This window comes from Aotus nancymaae, unplaced genomic scaffold (assembly GCF_030222135.1).
Source record: "Aotus nancymaae isolate 86718 unplaced genomic scaffold, 86718_ANA_hifiasm-v0.15.2.pri h1tg000057l, whole genome shotgun sequence".
Lineage (NCBI taxonomy): Eukaryota > Metazoa > Chordata > Mammalia > Primates > Aotidae > Aotus > Aotus nancymaae.
In genome coordinates, this window is record NW_026988471.1 from 28,291,301 (window position 1) to 28,314,016 (window position 22,716).

Consider the following 22,716-nt stretch of genomic DNA (forward strand, 5'->3'; position numbering starts at 1 on the left):
GACCACTCTGGGGCTGAGGGAAGGTTCTGGCATGTACCAGGTGAGCCACCTTGGGTTTGGCTGAAAGAAAGCAAGGACCCTGACACATCACTGCCAAGACTGCAAAGGCCAGGTCGTCCGAGTGAACGTATAGTTGCTCCTCTGCCCCACTTTGAAGCCTCAGCTCTGGATGGGGAAGGGAGGCTGGATTTCCCAGGATAGAAGAGCCTTCTCTTTCATCTCTCTGGGCAGCTTGGTCAAGAAGAAGGGAAGCGCTAGCTCTTTGGGGTTCCTTCCGCTCTCTCACCAATCTGTGTTACCTAAGAACGTGGCAGGGGAGCCTCTTCTTTCCCTGTGCTTAGCAGCAGAGACTTTGCTCCTGACCCTTCATAGTTCATACCTGCTCAGCTCTTTCTGTTTCTTCAAAGAAGACACTTTTGATTGCATGGGTTGTTGTTGCTTTTTCTTTTCTTTTCTTTTTTTTTTTCTCCAGCCGGTGGAGTTTGGAACTTGTTATTAAAACAGACTTGGCTAGAGATCTTGGTTGGAGGCTGTCTTTGTATAAAGAATGCATTCACCCTGACTCTTTCAGATCTACAGAGACGCCTCTTGAAAACAGGTTCAGGGGGGATCTGGGAGGTGGCCATCTGGGCAGTGGGCCAAGTCTGGAAGGGCAGCTTGGAACTGGGTGCCTCGGAGACTCACTGGGCAGATCTCTGCCTGAGAAATGCCGATGCTGCTCACGTACAGCTCAGAAAATGCACCATCTCGTTCAGGCAACAGACTGTTAATGGACAGTGAATATAATGCCTTATTTGCCACCCTGCCAGCCTTAGGGATTGACAAAGCTAATTAAGTTCACTTAATGATTTTAAGTAGCTGACAGAAAGGTTTGTGTCTGAACGTGGATGGAGGGAATGGCAACGCTTTGGAGCGGGAGAGCAGGATGCAGTGGCTGGACTGGGTAGGAGACATTTGCCGGCTGGGCACCCTGTCTCAGATTCCTCCCCTGGCCATTTAGTGGACTCAGAGGAGGAAGTGTTCTGTATCCCTTTTTGCTGCTGGGGTTTGTCTGGGCCCTGGCTGCTTAGGATGGAACTGGCAGATACTGCGCAGGAAAAACACTTCCTCCAATTTCTCACCGCGGAGTTGATTTGCTCGGCAAATGTCTTTTAAAATGGGCTGTCACAAAGCTCAGGTTGCAGTATGCATATCTATTAGAATAATATATGTGAAGAAAAAGTCCTGCCACATTCCTCCTTTTATCTGTGTAATGGACTTCAGTTCTAAGGTAAAGACAGGGGCTGATGGATTGCTTTGGATTCCTGGGACCATTCCTGGCCATGTCAAACCCAATCATGGCTAGGAATGTATGTCTTGGCTTTTTGAGTCTTTAACTTCTGCACAGTAAACTAGAGATGAGCTGGACATTCAAGGCCAGACTCAGGAGTTGGGAACATACCCCTCCTGGCTCCATCCCACTCTCAGAGGTAATTTACCACCTCCTGCCTTGGTTTCCCCTCTAGGCATAATGACACCAGCAGCGTGAGTAAAAGTCAACACAGAGCTTCCAGGGCTTCTAAGGGCCATAGAGGTCTTTCACAATGAGTCTGGCTTGGTGAAGGAGCCCTTCTGGAAATAAGAGAGAAATGAATTTTCAGCCAGCCTGAGCAAGCGTGGAGAATCACTCATACTCTTCCACATTCTCAGTTCAAGGCTTCCAGGCATTCTGTGCTCACTTTTGGGGGCTGAGCCTAAAGGCTCCTGGCTCCTTCCTGTGCTCTGGTGTGTCACCAATAGGAAGGGACTGCTGCAAGGATGTATCCCCACACCAGATGGAGGCCCATCTCTGGCAAGTTCCTGTTTTGCTTTCATTCTCGAAATCTATGTGGTATATGTTGAGCTCTCTGGGCCCTGGGCTTTGAAGGGGAAAGACATTGCCTCCTGGAGCCATGGCCCAACAGGGGAGGTGCCTGTGCACAAAAATACTTGACCCATAGTCAAGTGCCAAGCGCTCTGGGAAGGAGTCAGTTGCCTCTTGGGCCTCTGCCATTCTTTGGACTTGTGTGGTCGCATATGGAGACAGCAGATGCAGGATGAGAACTCAGGCCTCTTGCTTCCCAGGGTATTTTTCCCATCATCTCTTGCATAACCATCCAACTTCTTGAATCTCATTTAATCTCATATGTACACCATACCATCAGAAACGTATAGCAAGCTCCTTCGGACAACTAGGGGCATGCAGGCTGTCTGGAGCTAGAAAGATCCTGCATCCATCCTTCTTGGAGGGATAGGGATGTCCGCTCCTCGTTTCTTGGAACACACAAACATTTCCTCCATTCTCTGTTGCTGTGTTGGCTTGTGGGTTGGGGAGCTGACATGACGGCAGCACTGCCAATGGTGAGAACGCCCAGAAAAAGGGTGGTTTGTAACCTCTCTTCTCGCCTGACCAAAAACATCTTTATGAGAGTAAATTAGCAGTCTTTTCTGCTTGGAGGACTAGTTTCAAAAAGCAGAGCGGAGTGAAGCCTGGGCTGTATAGTTGGTGGGGTCCTGGGCAAGTTGCCAAAACTTTTAAGGTGCCATCTTGGTTTTTAAAAGAAGCTATGTCACATTTTTCTTTTCCACAACTGAACTCTTCTTTTAGCATGAGATGCTAATTTATTGCTCCTGTTTTATATTGCATGTTTACTAGTAACATGTGCTTTCTCAAGCAGTATCACAAATGACATATCTCCTCCTCTTTCTTTGAGTAGAGATTATTTGAGCATGTACTATGAGTCAGACACTCGCGCCTGCAGGTAGGAGTGTAGAGACGTGTAAGACATGGGTCTCGTTGCCGAGGATTTCAGAGAGTGATGTAACTCACACGATTTACTGAGCAGGGAATTGCTGAAGTCTCTTTTAGTTCTGCCCCCTATAGAGCTAGCAGCTACTCAAACTGGAGGAACACTGCATCTGGGCAATGAGAGAGAAGTCAAGAAAGACTTCAAAGAATGAAAAGTCTTGGAGAAGGGTAGAGCTATGGACAGAACTCTCACTAGGTAGTGGGGTGTGCTGGTGGGAGACATATGGAAGGTGTGGGTGGGACGCCATTCAGGCAGCTGGAAATGCAGGTGTGGGACTCAGGTGGACATAAAGATATTTGAGTCATCTGCATAGAGGTAAGAGTGGAAGTTATGAGCACTGATGAGGCTCCTGGTGCAGGGGTGGAGGCAGCATGGATAGAACTGGATTCTTTGCTTCAAATATTGGAAGCTCAATTATCCCCTAAATTGCAGACTTTATGCTTAGGGAAAGAAGGGGCTGAGAACACAGGGCTACATTTTCAGAGACATTAAGAATTATGAAAAACATATGCATCTGTAGACTTTTAAGCCAAGCTGTGGATGTTACCAAGAAAATCTTGAGCAGATTCGAACATCCTGTTATTTTAAAGAGGTTCACTTAGTGCCATTTTGAGCAACTGCCTCTTAAACCAAGCTCATGGGCCGGATCTGTCTCACTGCTTTGCACTCTTGATTGTGGAAACTTAGCAATCAAAAGCAACAACTTGTCCCAAACGTCACAGTAAATCAGTGTTAGAAATAAGATTTAAAGCTCAGAATTGCTAATCTACTCCTTGCTCCAATGATCTGGGATATTTTCTGAGAAAGAAACAGGGCCAGATCCTTCCAGAGTTATGAATGTTTGATTTGTATATATCGATGCCTGGTTGCACACTGCATGCTGAGCCACAGGTCGCATCTCTTCTCCTCTTCTTGAAGGGCTGAGGCTGCTCACGTACAGTTTGGAAAACTCACAATCTTGTTCGGGCAACATGGACAGTGAATATATTGCCTTGTTTGCCACCCTGCCAGCCTTAGGGATTGACAAACCTAATTAAGTTCACTTAATAATTTTAAGTAGCCCATGTCTACTTAAGTTCGCCCAAGGCTGTCCTGAGCCAATGATGCCATTTGGAAAGAAGCAGAGGAAGGAGGCTCTTCTCCTCCCGCTTCTTTCTTCACCCTTCCTGAGCTTCACATTGAGGCTCCAATCACTTGCCATTGGGCTCCTCACAAGACATTCCAATATCCCCCATGCTCTGAGCTTCCCATCCTCCAGCCTGTCTCTGTGCTCAGTGGCTCTTTCATTTTTTCTTCTTTTTTTTGGAGACAGAGTCTAGCTTCTGTCACCCAGGCTGGAGTGCAGTGGTGCCATCTTGGCTCACTGCAACTTCTGCTTTCTGGGTTTAATTTTTGTGCCTCAGCCTCCCGAGTAGCTGGGATTACAGATGTGCACCACTACACCCAGCTAATTTTTTGTATTTTTAGTAGAGATGGGGTTTCACTATGTTGGCCAGGCTGGTCTTGAACTCCTGGCCTCAAGTGATCTGCCCACATTGGCCTCCCAAAGTACTGGGTTTACAGGTGTGAGACATGGTGCCTGACCCTCAGTGGCTTTTTTTTTTTTTTTGAGACGGAGTCTCTTTCTGTTGCCCAGGCTGGAGTGCAGTGGTGCAATTTCAGCTCCCTGCGACCTCTGCCTCCTGGGTTCAAGTGATTCTCTTGCCTCAGCCTCCTGAGTATCTGGAATTACATGCACACGCCACCATGTCCAGCTAATTTTGGTATTTTTAGTAATGATGGGGTTTCACCATGTTGGCCAGGCTGGTCTCAAACTCCTGACCTCAAGTTATCCACCTACCTCGGCCTCCCAAAGTGCTGGGATTACAGGCATGACCCACTGTGCCTGGCCCTCAGTGGCTCTTTATAATCTGTATCCCTAAGTCCAAAACACCTGGCCTAATACTCACACTCACTCTCTCCCAAAAAGATTGCTCAGGATTCTCTGACATAAACTGGTTGGCTGTTCTTGAACCCACAGAAAACATTTCTGCATCTCCAACTCTCTGCTTTCCCTAAAGGCCTTCTCTGGAATGTCTTGTCCCTTTTCCATTTCCCTAAGACCCCAAGGGCTGGCTTATTAAAAGCCCATTTTCTCCGCGATGGTTCCTCTGACTGCTCTTGTATCTGGAGGTCATTGCACCTGCTGAACCCTGGTCATGATCTGTCGGAACCTGCATGGTGCCTGTGTGCTACTGTTTGCATGTGCGGGTCCTGTGATCTGGCAAGAGCTGATCAAGCATCCCTTTCCATCCTCTGTGCTTGATAGAAGCTTAATGGATGTTGGCCAACCATGTGTCAGCCAATGACACTTCTCCAGTCGCTTCTTGATTTCCTGACTTGTCCACAAGAGACCTGGATCTGCCATTATATGCCAGTGGCTTCCAAATGTGGTTACACATGAAAGTCAACTGGGAAACTTTAAAAAAATACAGATTCCTGGTCCCAATATGTCATCTATGAATCAGAATCTTTGTGTATGAGATCTGGGGCTCTGAAAGAAAAAAAGTTTTCCAGGTGATCGTAATGTTTATCCAAGTTTGGAAACCACTGTCCTACATTGTCCTGCTAGTTTTAAGCCTTTTCAAAAGTACTTTCTCCTGTTTATTTATTTATTTTTTTGGTTTTAGAAAGGAAAAGTTCAGGGAGGAAAATTCTGAGGTGGTTTCTGCCAGAAAGTAAGATTTTGCTGTATCATAAAAAATTTGGGGATGAAACATTCATACCTCAGAATAGAACCTGGAATTGATTTCAGCCTTGAATTATGAGGCTTTGTGGAGAAGGAGCATGATCAGTGCCCAGTGTAGCTAAATGAGGAAGAGACATTCTCAAGTGACACTCTGATAGATGCCCAGACATGAGAGCTATATTCGTTGGCTTATTTTGTGACACATTATCTCATTGTTTTTTTCAAATCTAACTCACTTCTTTTATTTGGGCACACAGCTAGACTACATTCCCCAGCATCCTTTGCAGTAGGTGTGGCCGTGTGACTTTTCTACATTATAAAATGCTTCATTAATGAAAAAACTTTGAGAAACATGGTTCATGGCAGAAGCTAAGAAACTCATCCACAGAACACTGCTTGTGTGCACCATACATTTCAGACTTTCTCCAAGTCATATTTGATGTTATCAGTTTTGAGCTACTAAATTCAGAGGAGTCTTATTTCTCAATGCTTGAATTTTTAAGAAATATGACTAAAGAACATTGTAAAGCATTAATATTTACAATAGCAAAAAAAGAGCTCATAATAAAATACATTTTGGCCATGTTTCAAAGAATACTTAACAGGTCAACATCCTTCTGCGTTACTGTTGGCCTTGTGTCTTACATACAATAGATGCCTAATGATCAAGACCTTCAACTGAATTATGTAACCATTTTCTTCGCTTCTTACATGTGCCAATTTTAGACAGAAACCTTAGATGATGATACAGAAGCCACAATATGACATTACAAGTGGTGTGGTAATTCTAACCCTGCAAAAAAATCTCAATGGCTGAAAATTTTTGTTTTCTAAGTACAAAGCATAAAAACCAGCTCAGATGAGGCGAACAAAAAGTCAGTAAGGAAATCCAAAGAGAGCAGATGGGAAGGGAGGCAATGGGAGGGGAGCAGAAGTGATGATTCATAAAAATCTTCCTGTTTAAGGTTTCCCAAGCTCTTTGCCCACTGACTGGCTGAATGAAAAGGATTCCAAGGCCAGAGAAAAGGATGGGCCTTTCTTCTGGACTTGGAATCCTTTCTATTCAGGGAAGGAGAAGGGTGGAAGGGGCCTGAATCCCTGAATGATCAGGTAGAAGGCCTCCCACCAATAAGCACGCTCATTTTTTATTTCATATGAGCAGGAAATACATTTCTTTTGTGTACAGCCCCAGGAGTGGAGATGTAATGTTACTTCAGGTAGTGTCACCTCCACTCACATACGTGTGGCACGTGCCTAGGTACTCAGCTGTGTTCAATGCACCCGGCATTGTTGGGTTGATGACTAATGCACTCATGGGGGTGGGAGGGATGGGTGAACTTGGTCCTTGGTTGGCTGCAGGAATCTGCAGTATTCTTCCTTCACAGCTATAGCCTACCCCCACAGCACACTCTTGCACTATTCCAGGACTAGGGACATATCTGAGTAAGGCAGGGGGCATAAAGGACTCTGGCCCAGGGCTCTGGGATGCAGATGCAGCCTTCTTGTGCTAACGTGCTATTTACATAGGCTTCAGGCTCACTGACTGGGTTTCTGTCATGTTCTGGAGGCCTGGGGCCTCATCTTGTCCCAGTTTTTCACGTGGGTCCTGGCCACACACCCATATCCCTCTCTGGATGGCCGATCTGGCACCCCAGTTCCACCAAGGCTGTGCCTGGCCTGCTCCTACAGGTCAGAGTCTTTTCTCTGGCTCTTAACTGCATGGCTGGGCTCTGCAGATACAGGCTGACCTCCTCATGGCTGACAGGGTCTTCAGGTGGCCCAGGCCTAGACGCCATCACACAGTGTTTTCATATCAGCTGATGTGTGATAACGCCTGCTGCCCGTTGTCACTGAGATTCGTGGAAAAAATTTCTTGACCATGAGAGCATGGTGTTTGGAAAAGCGAGCCAGAAAATTGTGCCTGGAACCGGGTGTGGTGGCTCATGCCTGTAATCCCAGCACTTTGGGAGGCTGAGGCTGGCTGATCACTTGAGGTCAGGAGTTCAAGACCAACCTGGCCAACATGGTGAAAGCTTGTCTCTACTAAAAAATACAATAAGCCAGGTGTGGTGGTGGGTGCCTGTAATCCCAACTACTAGGGAGGCTAAGGCAGGAGAATCACTTGAACCTCGGAGGTGATGGTTGCAGTGAGCTGAGATGATGTCACTGCACTCCAGCCTGGGCAACTCCCTCTCCAAAAAAAAAAAAAAAAAAAAAAGAGAGAGAGAGAAAGAAAGAAAAAGAAAGTTGTGTTTTGAATCCTGACTTTCTGCTTCCTAGTTGTGTGCCTCTGTACAGATTATTTAACTACTCTGAGCCACAGTTTCTCATTGATAAACATTAAAATCTGACTTACGCTGATGAAGATAAATGGGCACAGATGTTTGGTTCAATGAGGATGCCATCCCTCTTCTCCTGTCCTCGGTCATCATGGTCCCAAGAGGCATAGGCCCTGGGCTCCAGGTGGGACCCCAGCCCTGCCAAAGTCCCCGCAGCTGTGCAGGCTGCTGATGAAGCCAGGGACTCTGTTTCCACCTCCCTTATCATGAAGGAAAGAGAATAAAGCCTGGTGTGCACTTGAAGTGTTTGAACTCCTTGGGGGAAGACTTGAAGGGTTTAGTCAATGTAATTTACCCTGCATGGCTTATAATAGGAAGGGACACTTGTGCTGCCACTAACAGGTCACAAGTGGAGAGCACCTTTGGTTTTCTCCACCCACTGTGTGAAAGAAATGGTTTTGCCTGAGAGTGTGTGTGTGTGTGTGTATGCACACACACACACACACACATACATATATATGTATATATATGGCATCAGGACAACTCAGCTCCCCCCAGGAGGGGGAGGTGAGACATTCCTCTTGCTTCTGCCCCATTTCCAGCTTTGCAGCCTGCAGGGTTACTCTGGGGTAAGTTCCTGGCATGTGTCTGCTGAGAGTGGATGAGCAAATGCATGTCCATTGGGGGTAGTCATTGCTCTCTGCTTCTGTTGTTGTGAGAATGCCTGGCAGAGGGAGGACCCAACACTGGCAATCAGATAGGTGCCCGCTGGGAAGCAAGGAGCCCCAAATCACACGTCTATGATGTTTGTAGCATCACAGAAAGATGCTACACAAAGGGAGAGTGTTGTTATTGACAGCATCCCATATAAAATGAGAATTCTGTAGGTGATAAAAATGGGATAGAAAAAAACATCTTGGCTCTATGGAGTTTCTGGTCAAAACTCCATAAAGACATAACTCTCAGTTTAACCCATCTCATTTGAAAGATGCATTTGTGAAACACACCACTTGTCGTTTAGGACAAAGGATGCAAAGGGAACAGGGCATCTAAATATCTCCAGAGGGAACATTTTTTCTTGTTAGACTATGTATATGGTGTATGGCTAAAAGCTTTTATAAATGCTGAGGAATGAGTAAAGCTGGGGCTTTACTGGGCTCCTGCTGCTCTGGCTCCCTGGACTCCTGTTCTGTGATGCCATGGTCTCATCTTCCTGCCAGCCTCCCTAAGTGAGTGGAGATTGAGAGCTGGGGCTGTATTGCTTGTCTGGGTGTGCCCATCATCTGGCACCCAATACTGCAGCAAATGTTGGCTGACATAATGCCTTGGTGGATTTTGGAGGTTTGTACATTTCATGCTTGAAAATCTTCACAGGATGGTGTCTGGTGAAGTGGAAAGAGGGGAGGAAGGACCTCCATAGAGGGGCCTCTATGTTTAATGGCAAGTTCTTGAACCCCTCTGGGCCTCCGTCTTTTCAGCTGAAAATAGGGAATGACGTCTGCCCTAACTGCTCAGGTGTGAGCCTGAGTGAGCACCTCGTGTTGTGAAGGAGCCAAGCACCCTGGAAGGAGGCACACGGTTGCCGTGGATGGGGAGATGTGGACAGAGTGAGGAGGTGCAGGAGCTGCTGGGACCATCAGCCAGCTTGTCCAGCAGAGGGGCAGCTGGTGAGCGACATCTGCTCTTCCTTATAGGCATCTCTGTTTCCTGGGGCAGAGGTAGAGGCAGAGCAGTTACAGATGAAAATGCTCCAAGGAAAGGCAGACAGGCAGGAGAGCAAGAGCAGATGCGGGGGCTACCCCTGGGTCACGTGCTCCTAAGGATGAAGCAGGGCTCTGCTTAGCACAGTGCACCAACCTTGTGGCTGGGGTCTCCTTTTGATCCTTATGGCAGTGAACTTTATTCTCAATGAAAGGATAATTTGTTAAATGTAAAGTATAACTAAAAGTTATTTTTATGCCTTCATTAGACTTGGTACATGAATAGATTTGCAAATTAAAAATGCCTATCAGAGCTTGTGCTCCAGTGCTGGGGAGGGAGCACATCGGCTTGGGGATTAGTCAAAGGCATGCCAGAGTGGAAGGCACCTGGGGAGGGCATACAATGGCCTGAAAGGATAAGGGGAGACTCCAGCTATGAGCCTGAGAGGAGACAAGGCAGGTAGGGAGGGCCTGGTCTTCAGGAGGAGGTGGTGGTGGAAATAGCTATGATGAATTTCAGGAGCTGGTTGAAGCAAAAGGAAAGCAGTAAACTAATGTGAAACAAATAAGAGATGTGGCCTAAAAATAACTGAGAACCTAAATATTTTGTTAATAACAATGGCTATTGACCAGGTGGGACTGCTCCTGCCTGTTACCCCAGCAATTTGGGAGGCCCAGGAAGGAGAATCACTTAAGGCCAAAAGTTCAAGATCAGCCAAGGCAACACAGCAAAACCCTGTTTCTACAAAATTAAAAAAAAAAAATTAGCTTGGCATGGTGGTGCATGCCTGTAGTTCTAGCTACTAGGAAGGCTGTGGCAGGAGGAGGATTGTTTGAGGTCAGGAGTTTGAGGCTGCAGTGAGCTGTGATCATTTCATTGCACTGGGTGACAAAGTAAGACCTTGTCTCTAAAAATTAAATTAAAAAATTAAAAACCAACAGTAATAGCTACTGTTTTTCAAGTTTCTGCTACATGCCAAGCCCCATGCATCATTTCCTCAGGCAGTACGTAGGAGGCAGACTAGCCTAAGGGTTAAGGGAAAATTATTTTGACCTCCATAACCCTCAGATTTCTCATATTAAAAAGGGGATTAATGATAGTATCTACCCCAAGAGGTTGTTTTAAGGATGAAATTAGATAATGCATGTTAAGTACTTGTTACATGACTGGCAGGCAGTAAGCACTCAGCAAATGCTAGCTCTAATCATCATTTATAACTCTTGAGTGGCTTTATTAGAATGCTGTGATTCAATTTACACAAATGTGACTTAAACAGAACTTTTTTTAGGGGCGTGTCTAGACCTGCAAACGCCTTTCTCATCACAGAAAGATGCTACACAAAGTGAGAAGGTTGTTACTGACAGCATCCCATATAAAATGAGAATTCTGTAGGTGATAAAAACTGAATAGGAAAAAATCTTGGCTCTATGGCATTTCTGGTATAAATGCATGAAGACATAACTCTCAGTTTAAGCCACCTCATTTGAAAGATACATTTGTGAAACACACCACTTGTCGTTTAGGACAAAGGATGCAAAGAGAACAGGACATCTAAATATCTCCAGAGGGCACATTTTTTCTTGTTAGACTATGTATATGGTGTATGGCTAAAAGCCTTTATAATGATAGTGCTGAGGAATGGAGCCTGCACAGGTGTGATAAGTCGTGTACTTTATATTTGTACAATTGCAGTGATTTGTGGGACATGATTTGATCCATGTGTTTCCAAATCCATCTCATAATGTGTTGAACTTAGTATGGCTTCTGCTCTGTAAGCATGTCAAAGCTTAGGATGGCGTGGGAACATTGCATTTAATTTAGTAAGATATATATAGAGAGGAAAAACTAGGGGTATATCTCCGCAAGAGACTGACAATTAGAACCAGGGGAGAGAGCTTACCTTTCTTCCATTTTGAGAAAAGGTAGAATTAATTCCAGCAGAAAGAGCAGCAATTGAATGGGAGAGGTGGGGCTGATAAAGTGAGGAGAGGATGAGGAAAAGCAGCTATGCGAGGTGGATGTAAAGTAATGAGATAACTTTTAAGCACACATCAAGCCGATATTTGAATTGGTGTTGTCCTTCAAAACTACCTTGAGAGCATTTATCTGTATTCGGGGGACATTGCCACTGCTCAAAACATCTGAGGCGTTGCTCTTGGAGATTTTTCTTGTTACTCGTAATAGTATGGTTGCACAGTTAACATAATTTCATAATGATGACAGGCTATTACATTCCTTATATTGCTTTGCATGTTTGCAAGTAGACAGGAAAAATACCATTCCATGGATCAATGCCTCCCTGTCACCAGACTTTATGCACCTATGTCATATTCTCCAAGCCTTCCTGAGGACTGCTGTGTGGTGGGGGCAATCTGACTAGAGCTCTTTTCTCTCAAATGCACAGCTCACAAGGACCAGGGCACCCAATTAGGATCAAAGTCTTTCTTATGAAGTGATTCTAACAGGACCGGTGACCAGAGACAAAGAAAACACAGGTACCAGGCAAGTCCCTAAAGATAATTCCTTGTCACAGAGCAACAAATGCTGTTTTGGTTCATCTGATGGGACACAGGTGTTGCTTTGATATACAGAACACTTTGCAGTAGTATTTATTATACAGCTATTGTATTTGTCTCGTTGGACACAGGTTGAACAGGGGAGGAATATTAGATAGATTCCAACAAGTGCAATTCTCAGTTTATTCAACTGGAATTTGAAAGTATATGCATTTTCCCCTCAATACGTCATTCTGTCAATGCATATTTATTGGGCATCCTGTGTGTTAAGTATGGTACTAAAGGTTCCGGAAGCAGTGATTTATAAGACATGCATAATCCCTGCCTTGTTGGTTTGTATATTCAGATATAAAAAAGATAGTAAGGAATGATAAATTGTTATAGGGATGTTTCAAGAGCCATGAGACTATATTGTGGATACATATAGAGTATAGGTGTCTGGGTATAGTTTTTTTTTAAAGTGAAGGAAGAGTAGTATTTAGAGAGATGGAAGGTAAAGGAAGAACATTAAGGTGGAGAGAATGGCAGCTGCAAAAGCCTAGAGGTAAGAATGTAGCATGGTACAACTGAGTGGAAAGAAGGGGAGAGTGAGAGAAGAAGAATGGTTTAAGAAGCAGCTGGTGAGATTAGCGCTGGACAGATCACACATGGGCTTAAATAAAGGTCTCATTAGGGAGTTTGAAAGGCATCCCAAAAGCCACAGGAAGCCACAGAAGGATTTCCAAAATAGGAAAAAGTCAGATTTATGTTTAGAAAGTTTACTCATGTAACACCCAGGGCCAATACCAGTGACTAGAGCCCGGAACCTCTTAAGTGCTAACCTCTAAGTCTTAATAAAGTTGCTTTAAAAATTTTGTCATGTGTGAAGGTTGAGGAACCTGGGAGCAGAGGTGATTTGGGACAGCATAGGGAATAAAATTTCTGCCACTTTCAAGGGTCAGGATTGGGGAGCTGTCCACCAGGCAGGTGCTGAATAGCTGAAGCCAGGAGCTGCTTAAGGAAGCTTCATGGGATGTGGGGTGGGTGGCGCCAAGTGTTAACGCCAACCTCAGAGATGGCAGAAAGAGAGCTGGTTTTTCTTTGTCTTTTATCCATTCTATTTTTCTATTTTCCTTGCTTATTTCTTCCTCTACCTTCTCCTTTCTCACATTTTCATCTTCTAGCGATCTGGGCAGCTGTAGCTGACTCTCCCTGAAAGAAGAGGGAAGAGTGTGCTTCCTGCTCCTCCATCAGTGACTTCTCCTTATGAAGAGTCAACAAAGCATTGTGAAAATAAGTTCATAAGAAGCCCACCTTTATCTGAGGGTTGCATGACTGGGTATATTGCTAAATTGGCCATCCCAGACCCTTCTGAGGCATTAGGTGGGGAGATATTGTCATTATTATATGATAGTTATTAGTAGTTCAACATTTAGTGTGGGTCAGGCAGTTGACCAAGCACTTTACTTCTCCAAACCTAAGAACAGACTGTGTTGTCTGTTTTAGAGAACATGGCTTGACTTGGAAGATAAGTGGTTGTGATTTGTGCTATTTGTTTAATAAATTGTTACTAAGGCCAAAAAACTAAAAGATGAGGATGGAAGATACAGAAAACAAAATCTGTTAATACTTACTCTGTGTAGACTCTTTCCAGAGTCATTTCATTTAGTCTTATAACAATCTTGTGAAATTATACTGTTATTATCCTCATTTTACTGATGAGGACACTGAGGCTCAGAGAGCTTAAGTAATTGGCTGAGGTCACACAACTAGTAAGTGGCCAAGTGAATTTTCAAACTTGGCACTATTTGGTTCCAAAGCCTCTGCTCTTTCATCCAGAGTGCTTCTTTAGTTTTTCTGGGGGCCAGTCATAGCTACAGTCTAGTTTTATTTTAGCAAATGAAAACTGCTGTACCTCATTTTCCTTCAGTACCATTTGCCTCTGGGTCTTGATGCTTCCCGTATCATCTGTACCTCTGAGAGGGCAGCTTCCGGCCTCAGAGCATGTCAGTGGTACACAGGCTCCTAGCGAATGGAAGCACTCTTGTTTTCTGTAATTGTACACTTATTAGGTCATGAGGGATCCTCAAACCAAGCTGTCTTTTGTCTGAATCCCCACTGGACAGTTTGGTCTCAGTATCAATATTGGAAATGTCAGTCTGGTAAACAGCCTTTAACAGGGAGGAATGAGGCTGAGAACAAAGTCTCCTTCAAATGAAACTCTAGAGGATGAGAGTGAACAGAGTCAACATCTTACTTGCTTTCAATCCCCTGGAGTGGTTATGAAAGAGAGAAGACTTACTGTATTGAGGAAAAACACCCCTTTGATTCATCTGAATTAATTTCACCTCTCCCAGGAGGGATGATTCTTTCACCATCCTCCTGTTCACACACTGCACGCAGCCCCCACAATCCCCAAAGATGAAAGATTAGTCTGTAGTGGGCAGAGCTCACACCTCCTCCTTTCTTCACTTAAATCCATTTGTCCTGGAGTCACTGATCCTTGGAACGTCCGTGGGCTTTGACCTTTAACCCACTCACAGCTGAAGGAGTGGGTAGCTTGTGCTCAGAGTAAGGACAATACCTTCTTCCTTTGACAGCAGTGATGCAGTTATGAGCTCTTATAAATAGCAGACTGTTGAGTTTGGGTGAAAAATGTGAAAGCTGCATGCCAACTGGCATCACCCTCCACCTTGACTTGAGCCCTCTGCCCTCATTTTTTGAATGTGGATCCACCAGGATGGTAATTTGAATGTGTTTTAGGGGTCTCAGGCAGAGGCTGCTCTGGGTTGTAGGGTTTGACGTTTAGCCCATAAAGGATGGCTCCCCCCATCCAGATCCATTCATCTGTCCCCTTTATAGAAATGGCCCCTCACCCTTCTTTTGTCTGGAACAGATCAGCACCCACCATGAGGGTTCAGGATGATACGGCAGGATCACGAGTGCTGCCATGCAGGGCCATCTTTATTCAAGCACGGCTTGCTCCAGGCTGACTGCAGGTGGCAGAATAGTGCCATCCTGGGGAGACAAGTGGCGGTGAACACTCCACGGTTCCTGCTCCATTGCAGAGCCATGTGGAGTTTGTGATTTTCTAGTCCAAACTTCTCGGCTTAAAGGTGAGGAAACTGAGGCCCAAAGAAGTCAAAGATGTTGCTCAAAGTCACAGAGGCCATTAGTGATATAATCCAAAAAGGAACCAGGATCCTAGGTAGAAGCATTCCTCTGTTTACTGAGAATTTGCCATCCTCCTTATTAACCTGCCTTGGGACCTGACTCAACAGAGAGCACTGGACTCGGAGTCAGGCCTGGGTACCAGTCCCAACTCGGATTCCAAGTTGCTGGTGCTTCACCACTTTGATTCTGTTTCTCCCCTTATAACAGTACAGGAGGGGTAAATGATGATAAGGCCTGTCCTACCTACCTTGTGGGTTTTATTGTTAATAAGGATAAAATAAAAGTCAAATGGGAAAGTAAGGCAAAGTCCATCATGTAAGAGAACGTGCTGTATACATGTAAAACCAAGCTGTGATTTGGGAGTAATGTGAGTTGTCCAATTTTATTTTTCCTATAGACACTGGAGGTGGCCAACCAGGCCATACTAGTGGTGTCGAGATGAGTGCTCAGTAGCCTCATCATCCCTTGGAGAAGCTTGTAAGCTGCAGAAACTGTGTAACCTGCAGAATGTGTGTGTGTCTGCGCGCACATCTGCATGTGCATCATGGATAAAAGGCATAGGGAAAGGGAAGGGATGATCCCTTCTGCATCTTAGCTGATAGAAGCGGAGGGCGTAAGGGGGATGGGTAGAGGCCTACCTGTCAGACACGTCGAGGAGAGGCAACACCGTCCACTGCCACAGGCTCAGGCCTTCATAGGCGGCGACATGCCAGACCATCCTGCCTTGCTCCTTCCCGGTTTTGTTCTCCACTAGCACCAAGGACACATTTCCCCTCAAGACTCCACGAATGAGCCAGGACATTCGGAGCTGTGAGGGCAAGAAGAGTCAGAGGACAAGGTATGATTTTTGAAAGGTCTCCTTTCTGGAATTCCCCACTGAAGCCTCGAGGACCTTGCCAGAGACTCAGCTGAGGTCAGCCTGGTGAGAAGAGCTGGATGCCCACTGTCTCCCAAAGTGGCTTTCAACAAAGTTCAAGTGTCCTACTTCCTAGGATAATTAAATGAATCTGTTAATTTTTTTCTTGGGCAGGGACAACTGATGGGCAGTTTTGGAACTTTGTTCAGGTTGATGTTATCATCCTACCTTTCACAAGATTCTGCCTCTGAGGTGACATCACGATCAATGGGGCAGTAAATGAACTTCCTAAAGAGTAGCCAAAGATTCTTGTCTATGGCCCCAATTCACTTTGTGACCTTGGACAAATGATTTTGTGACTCAGTTTCTTATAGTGATTTAGGTTTCATAAATTTTTATCTCTTCCCCAAAGACCCATTTGAATAATCTCATTTGAATGGTGTCATGTCACATGTCAGCTAACTAAAAACCCAATGACTTGATACCTGTGGCCATTGGCAGGCAAAGGCCAGACAAAAATCTACATACCAAGATCTTTTAATATGGGTGTCTTTCAAAGAGGATGCCCACTTTGCCAAAAGGAAGCCACAACTGTTTGTTTTTCATTGTGTCTTTATTAAAAGTTTCTGTGGCATTGTTTCTAAACATTTGAAAGGGAATTGTAACTAGTAACCTTTCTAAGAAAGTTTAAGTACAGCCATATTCAGAGGTAGGACATACTATAAACAAGGTTTCTGGTCTTTGTGTTTATAATGATAGGGATTTATATATTTGATAGAAACAATCTATAAACAACATTTAAAACCCAGGACAACTACATCATATTGCCAAAAATATTCCTGTTCAGATCCTGTAATAAAAAATGGTGGCTATTGTAGAAAGAAGGGTAAAATACGTCTTATGGCAAGCTGGAAGTTTCATCAGAGTAAAGGTACCCCCTTTTCACTGATTCTCTCTGAATACCTGCTTCTCTGTAAATCACCACTCCTTCATCTTCCAGTCCTTGATACATGGTTGCCTCATAATTTGAAGAGGTTAAGAACCATGACTCACTGCAGCCCCAAACTTCCCACTTCCTTACATACAAACCCTTCACTAATAAGGTCACAGCAGGATATTGGGGTCCCCAGGGACTGATCTACTTCTGAGACCCTGGACCTTGTAAGCCTGGTCTATAACCACAGACTCTTCACTTTTATCTTTCCCATTTCTCCATATCCTGGGTAGCAAATATGTATCTCCATTGAGACTTCCTAGGATAATTGAACGAATCTGTTAATTTTTTTTTTCTGGGCTCAGTTAGCTTTCTTGTACCAGCTGGATGCCATGCTTGGAAATTTCAACTCTGCCCCTGCTAACTTGAAACACTTCAGCTCTCAGCCCATGCCATGCAATGCAATGCCTAGCTTGGAATCACGCTTGACACATGCTTTCTCCTTTTGCTCCTTGGCTGCAGAATATTGCAAATTTGAAGTTCCATGAATTCAGACTGTTGAATCTCAATGTCCTGGATGTGAGGTGGTACTTGCTCATTCTCTGTTGATTTCCATGGTTGATTTCTGGATACACACAGTATAATGGGTGTTTCAAACTCTTCCTCACATACTGATGCTGTCACCCCCTGGTGCCCACCTCCTGATTCATTGATTTTATTTCTACTTAGAGAAAGATCTACTATGTCAGGTACAATCTCCTTTAGCCCCCTTCTCTCTTTTTGGCAGGCTGTTTATTCATCCTGCTTTCTTTTCCTTTTCTCTCCTAGAGGAAGCTGGGTCCTTCATTGTCTTCCACGTTAGCCCTGAACATTTTCTTTCCCCTAGTCCTTGCTCTTTTAGTTACTGCCCTCCTTTCCCTCCTTTCCCCAGCATCTCGGAATCTATCTTCTGGCTCCTTTGTCTACAAATGAGGTCAAGGTTCACCCATCTGGAGAAGTATCCTTTATCTGATCCTCCAGGCTCCTCTGGCTTGCAGCCATTTCTGTGCCCCATTCAGATGTTCCTATCTTGAACAGCAGTAACTGCTGCTTCTGGTTCCTCATGGCTCCTTCTCTCCTTAAACTCTTTCAACCTGGCTTCTATGTAATTTCCTCATTACTTTAGCAAAATAGAGTAACCATGTCCTTTATAACTCTTTGAACCCTTCAGAGTCTCCTAAAGTGCCTCTCCCTCTCTGCCCTTTCTCTTTTCTGAATTTTCTTGTGTATTTCTAACACATTCTCCCATGGATCACGCTCATCTGTGACTTGGGGCCCAACAACTGTCAGTGGTCCCTCATTCCCTATCAAAAATTATGGCATTTACATTCCTCTATTATCTGAGGAAATCAACTTTTTCATCCTTCAACAAATATTTGTTGAGCACTTACACTGGGTCACATGAATTCTCCATTTCAGAATGGCCTAAGACCTCTATAATCAGCGAGTTCTGAATGCAAAACCTGTTTTTGCCACTTTGGCCTAGTTATTTAATCATTTTGAAGCTCAGTTTCCTATTCTCCAAGATGAGAATAGTGTTATCGCTTATAGGGTTAAGGGACTATTAACTGAAATAATAATTGATATAACAAAATGGTGAAAAGGCATTTTGGCTTAAGCATGGAGGCAGTGGGTGCTGCATTTCAAAGGGAAGTGTAAGAGCACGAGGTTGCAGAACTTTCAAGGGAGGTGGATAAAAATGAATGACATAATTCTTAACCCCTCACTCATACTTGGCATATTACAAAATGCTGGAGGTGGACTATTAGGAGAGAGTTTTTGGAAGATGCTTTCAGCATACCATGAGTTCCACTTACCCTCCTGCTAAGAAGAAGGGTGGGAAGAGGGTTCTGTCTTTATCTCAAGCCAAGAGAGAATGGTTTTATGATACCACTTCGAGAACTTGATACTTATCCCCTGCAGTTTGGGAAACAGTGGATTAGTGTCTCTCTCCTACCTGGAAGGTCTAAAGTTTGAACTAGGGGCTGGTTAGCTGCTCTGATGGCAGAACAAGGCAAGGTGGCAGCACTGGGTGGCCTGCACTCCCAGAGTTTGCTGGGGCAGAAATGCATGAGTGTTGCATATGGGTGAGAGGAAAACCATGCATAGTGGAGCCCATGTGGGGTCACTTAGATCTTGCCTAAGAGGAAGGTAATTAGACAATAGTAGGAAGAAGCTAGCAGTATCTTGAGATGCCCAAGAGTGGAGGAAGGAGGAGGTAACCACCTGTAATAGAGATGTACATACTCTGCCAGGCGTGGTGGTTCATGCCTATAGTCCTGAGGCTGAGGAGGGTGGATCACTTGAGGTCAGTAGTTCGAGACCAGCCTGACCAACATGGTGAAACCCTGTCTCTACTAAAAACACAAAAATTAGCCAGGCATGGTGGTGGGCACCTTTAATCCCAGCTACTCTGGAGGCTGAGGCAGGAGAATAACTTGAACCCGACTGCAGTGAGCCGAGATCATGCCATTGCACTCCAGCCTGGGTGACAGAGCAAGACTCCATCTCAAATAAAATAAAATAAAATAAATAAAGAGAGATGCATATACCCTAAGGCATGGTGAAAGATTCCAGGCCATAGTGGAGGGGGTTAGGAGAAAGGTGGATCTACAAAGAAACTCCAAAAGCCCCTGAGTGAGAAATGGTGAGCCTTGGACATTTGTCACATCCAGAGAACACCAAGGCAAGATTACCCAACAGTCTCCAATAAGAACTCTGTTGCTTCCCTGAACTCCCCTCTCTGTCTATGCTTACAACCCCAACAGGTCAGAAGTCATCAGAGGAGCAGAGCTGGGTGGAGAACTAGAGAGGCCACTGACCACACCCTTTCTCTCATTTCAGGCTTTCCATCTGCAATAGGACCAAGTGTAGAGGGGGCAGGAAAGGGAAGCAAGTCATGATTTTAAAGCAAGATTGAAGTTGTGACTGGATGAGCATGTTGATTACTGAAAAGCCCGGGTTTTGCATTTTGAAGTGACTGAAGAACTGTGTGCATTACCTTCAAGTGACCAGAGAAGTAGCCTGTCAGTTTCACCTAGCGACCCACACAAGAAAGCTGTTTGAATGCAGGTTCCAGGCTCCCCTATAGCAGCCTATTCGCCAGATTTGCAACTGCCTAGCATTTCTCCGCTTCTATACTTTTTATTCCTCCATTTTCTCTACCTGCTCTTTCCTTCTGTCCCCTTAAAAAATGAAATCTCTTTCCTTTTTAGGAAGCCTTCTTATCATCTATCTCAGTAACAACCTCTTCCTCCTCTTAACTCTTCTAACTAAGGTTATTGGGACCTGCTGTCTTGTCTTCTTTCTCTGCCCCTGGTCATGAATTCCTTCAAGGCAGGGACTGTCTTATTCATCTTGTGTTCACAGTAGCTGTCAAGAGGGGGCATGTGGTAGGAACCAATCAATGTCAGTATGAATAAAACTGTGTATCTATATAGGGAGACACTCTCGTCTTTGCTAGGCTTTCCTTTTAGGGGTAGTCAACCAACTTTCCATCCTAGGAATCTCCTTGGCATTTTCTTGCATTCTAGGGGTTAAGGACCAGGAAAGGAGAGAGGATCCTCACTTCCCAGCCACCTGGCTATATTCTAAACTGCCCCTTCTCAGCTGCTTCCTAGAACTTTTCAGTTTAAAGCAGAATCTGTTGATGGTGTGAGCATGTCAGCGAGATGCAGCTCTGTCTTTTCTATGCTGGGACCAGGGACCAGCCATGAGCTGAGCTCTCTCCATCTTCCTGTTCTGTGTTTTAGGCCAATCAGACTCAGCAAAAGAGAGAGAACTGGACTGGCCACCCAGGAATTGTGCGAAGCCTATGGCATCCTTAGTCTTCTGAGGCAACCCACTGGGATCCTTCCCGGGATTAGTCCTTAAGGGGGATCATCATTCACTCACTTACAGATAGTTACTATACTCCGACTCTGTGCTGCATACTCTGCTCTTGAAGATTAGCTTCTGCCCTCATGGAGTTTATCATCCAGCCAGGAAGTTAGAATTTAAATGAATGATTATAAATGTGCTGATTGTAGCAAAAGGTGAAGTAATTGGAGCCACTTGATGGTAAAGACATATGACACAAGATAATCAAGGCAAGACACATGACATCACACAGTAAAGACTCAGGTCCAGACAGCCACTTGACCCAATTGTTCAGAGCTAGGAACAAATAGGAGAATTAAAGAATTAACTTCCTTTCATCTTGTAATGGTACCTCCTATGTTTATAGCAGAAGACATGCATCTACAGCCACAACTCAAGCCAAGGCATACACTGAGTTTCAACAATGTCTCATTCTAGAGATAGATGCAAAAGCCTTAGAATAAGATTGCAAACTGGTAGCCAGTGAATGGCCAGCAAATGTGTATTTTTTGGCCATTTTATTCATCCACTGAGTGTTCAGTAAGGGAGTATATCCAGCAGATGTTCTTCCTCGGGATATAAGCAGTCCACTGGCTAGCCATATGCAGAAGAATGAAACTGCACTCCACCTCTCACCATATATAAAAATTAATTCATGATGTATTAAAGACTTAAATGAAAGACCTCAAACTATAAAAATCCTAGAAGAAAACTTAGAAATAATTCTTTTGGACATTGTCCTAGGCAAAAAATTTATGACTAAGACTGTGAAAGCAAATGAAACAAAAACAAAAATTGACAACTGGGACCTAATTAAAGAGCTTCTGCACAGCAAAAGAAACTATAAACAGAGTTAATGGACAGCCTACAGAACAGGAGAAAATACTTGAAAACTGTGCATCCAAGAAGGGATTTGTATCCAGAATCTATAAGAAACTTAAGCAAATCAAGAAAAAAACACTTCATTAAAAATAACACCTTTGCCCTTTGTCTGGGCAAAGGACATTAATAGACACTTCTCAAAAGAAGATATACCAGCAGCCAACCCACATGAAAAACTGCTCAGCAACACTAACCATCAGAGAAATGCAAATTAAAACCAATGAGATACCATCTCAACTGGTCAGAATGGCTATGATTAAAAAGTAAAAAACAGACAGATATTGGTGAAGATGCAGAGAAAAGGGAACGCTTATACACTGTTGGTTGGAATGTAAATTAGTTTAGTTGCTGTGGAAAACAGTATGGAGATTTCTCAAAGAACTTAAAACAGAACTACCATTCAACTCAGAAATCTCACTACTGGGTAGCTACGCAAAGGAAGATAAGTCATTTTACCAAAAAGACACCTACAGTCACATATTTACTGCAGCACTATAGCAAAGTCCTAGAATCAACCTAAGTGTCCATCAATGGTGCACTGGATAAAGAAAATGTGGTACATGTACACCATGGAATACTACAGAGCCATAAAAAAGAATGAAGTCATGTCCTTTGCAGCAAGGTGGATGCAGCTGGAGGCCATTATCTGAAGTGAGTTGATGTAGAAACAGAAAATCAAATGCCGTGTGTGCTCACTTATGAGTGGGAACTAAACAATGAGTCCACACGGACTGAAAGATGAGAACAATATACTGGGAACTCCAAAAGGTGGAAGAGAAGAAGGGGGGAAAGGACTGAAAAACTGCCTGCTGGGTAGTAAGCTCACTATTTGGGTGATGGGTCCAATAGATGCCTAAACCCCAGCAGTGCATAATGTAATGTACAAATTCAGGGAATTTCCTAGATTCCCTGAATCTAGGAAAAAAATAGATACAAGCAGTC

At 44.3% G+C, this 22,716-nt stretch overlaps 1 protein-coding gene across 1 annotated transcript in view; it reads right to left on the bottom strand.

The window, feature by feature from the left end:
* ALK (ALK receptor tyrosine kinase) overlaps window positions 1-22,716 on the bottom strand; it is a 752,988-nt gene that overhangs the window by 110,042 nt on the left and 620,230 nt on the right. Inside the window, exon 9 of the mRNA XM_064363964.1 lies at window positions 15,844-16,013. Coding sequence (XP_064220034.1) covers window positions 15,844-16,013 — 170 coding nt within the window. The remainder of the gene's footprint in view (window positions 1-15,843; window positions 16,014-22,716) is intronic.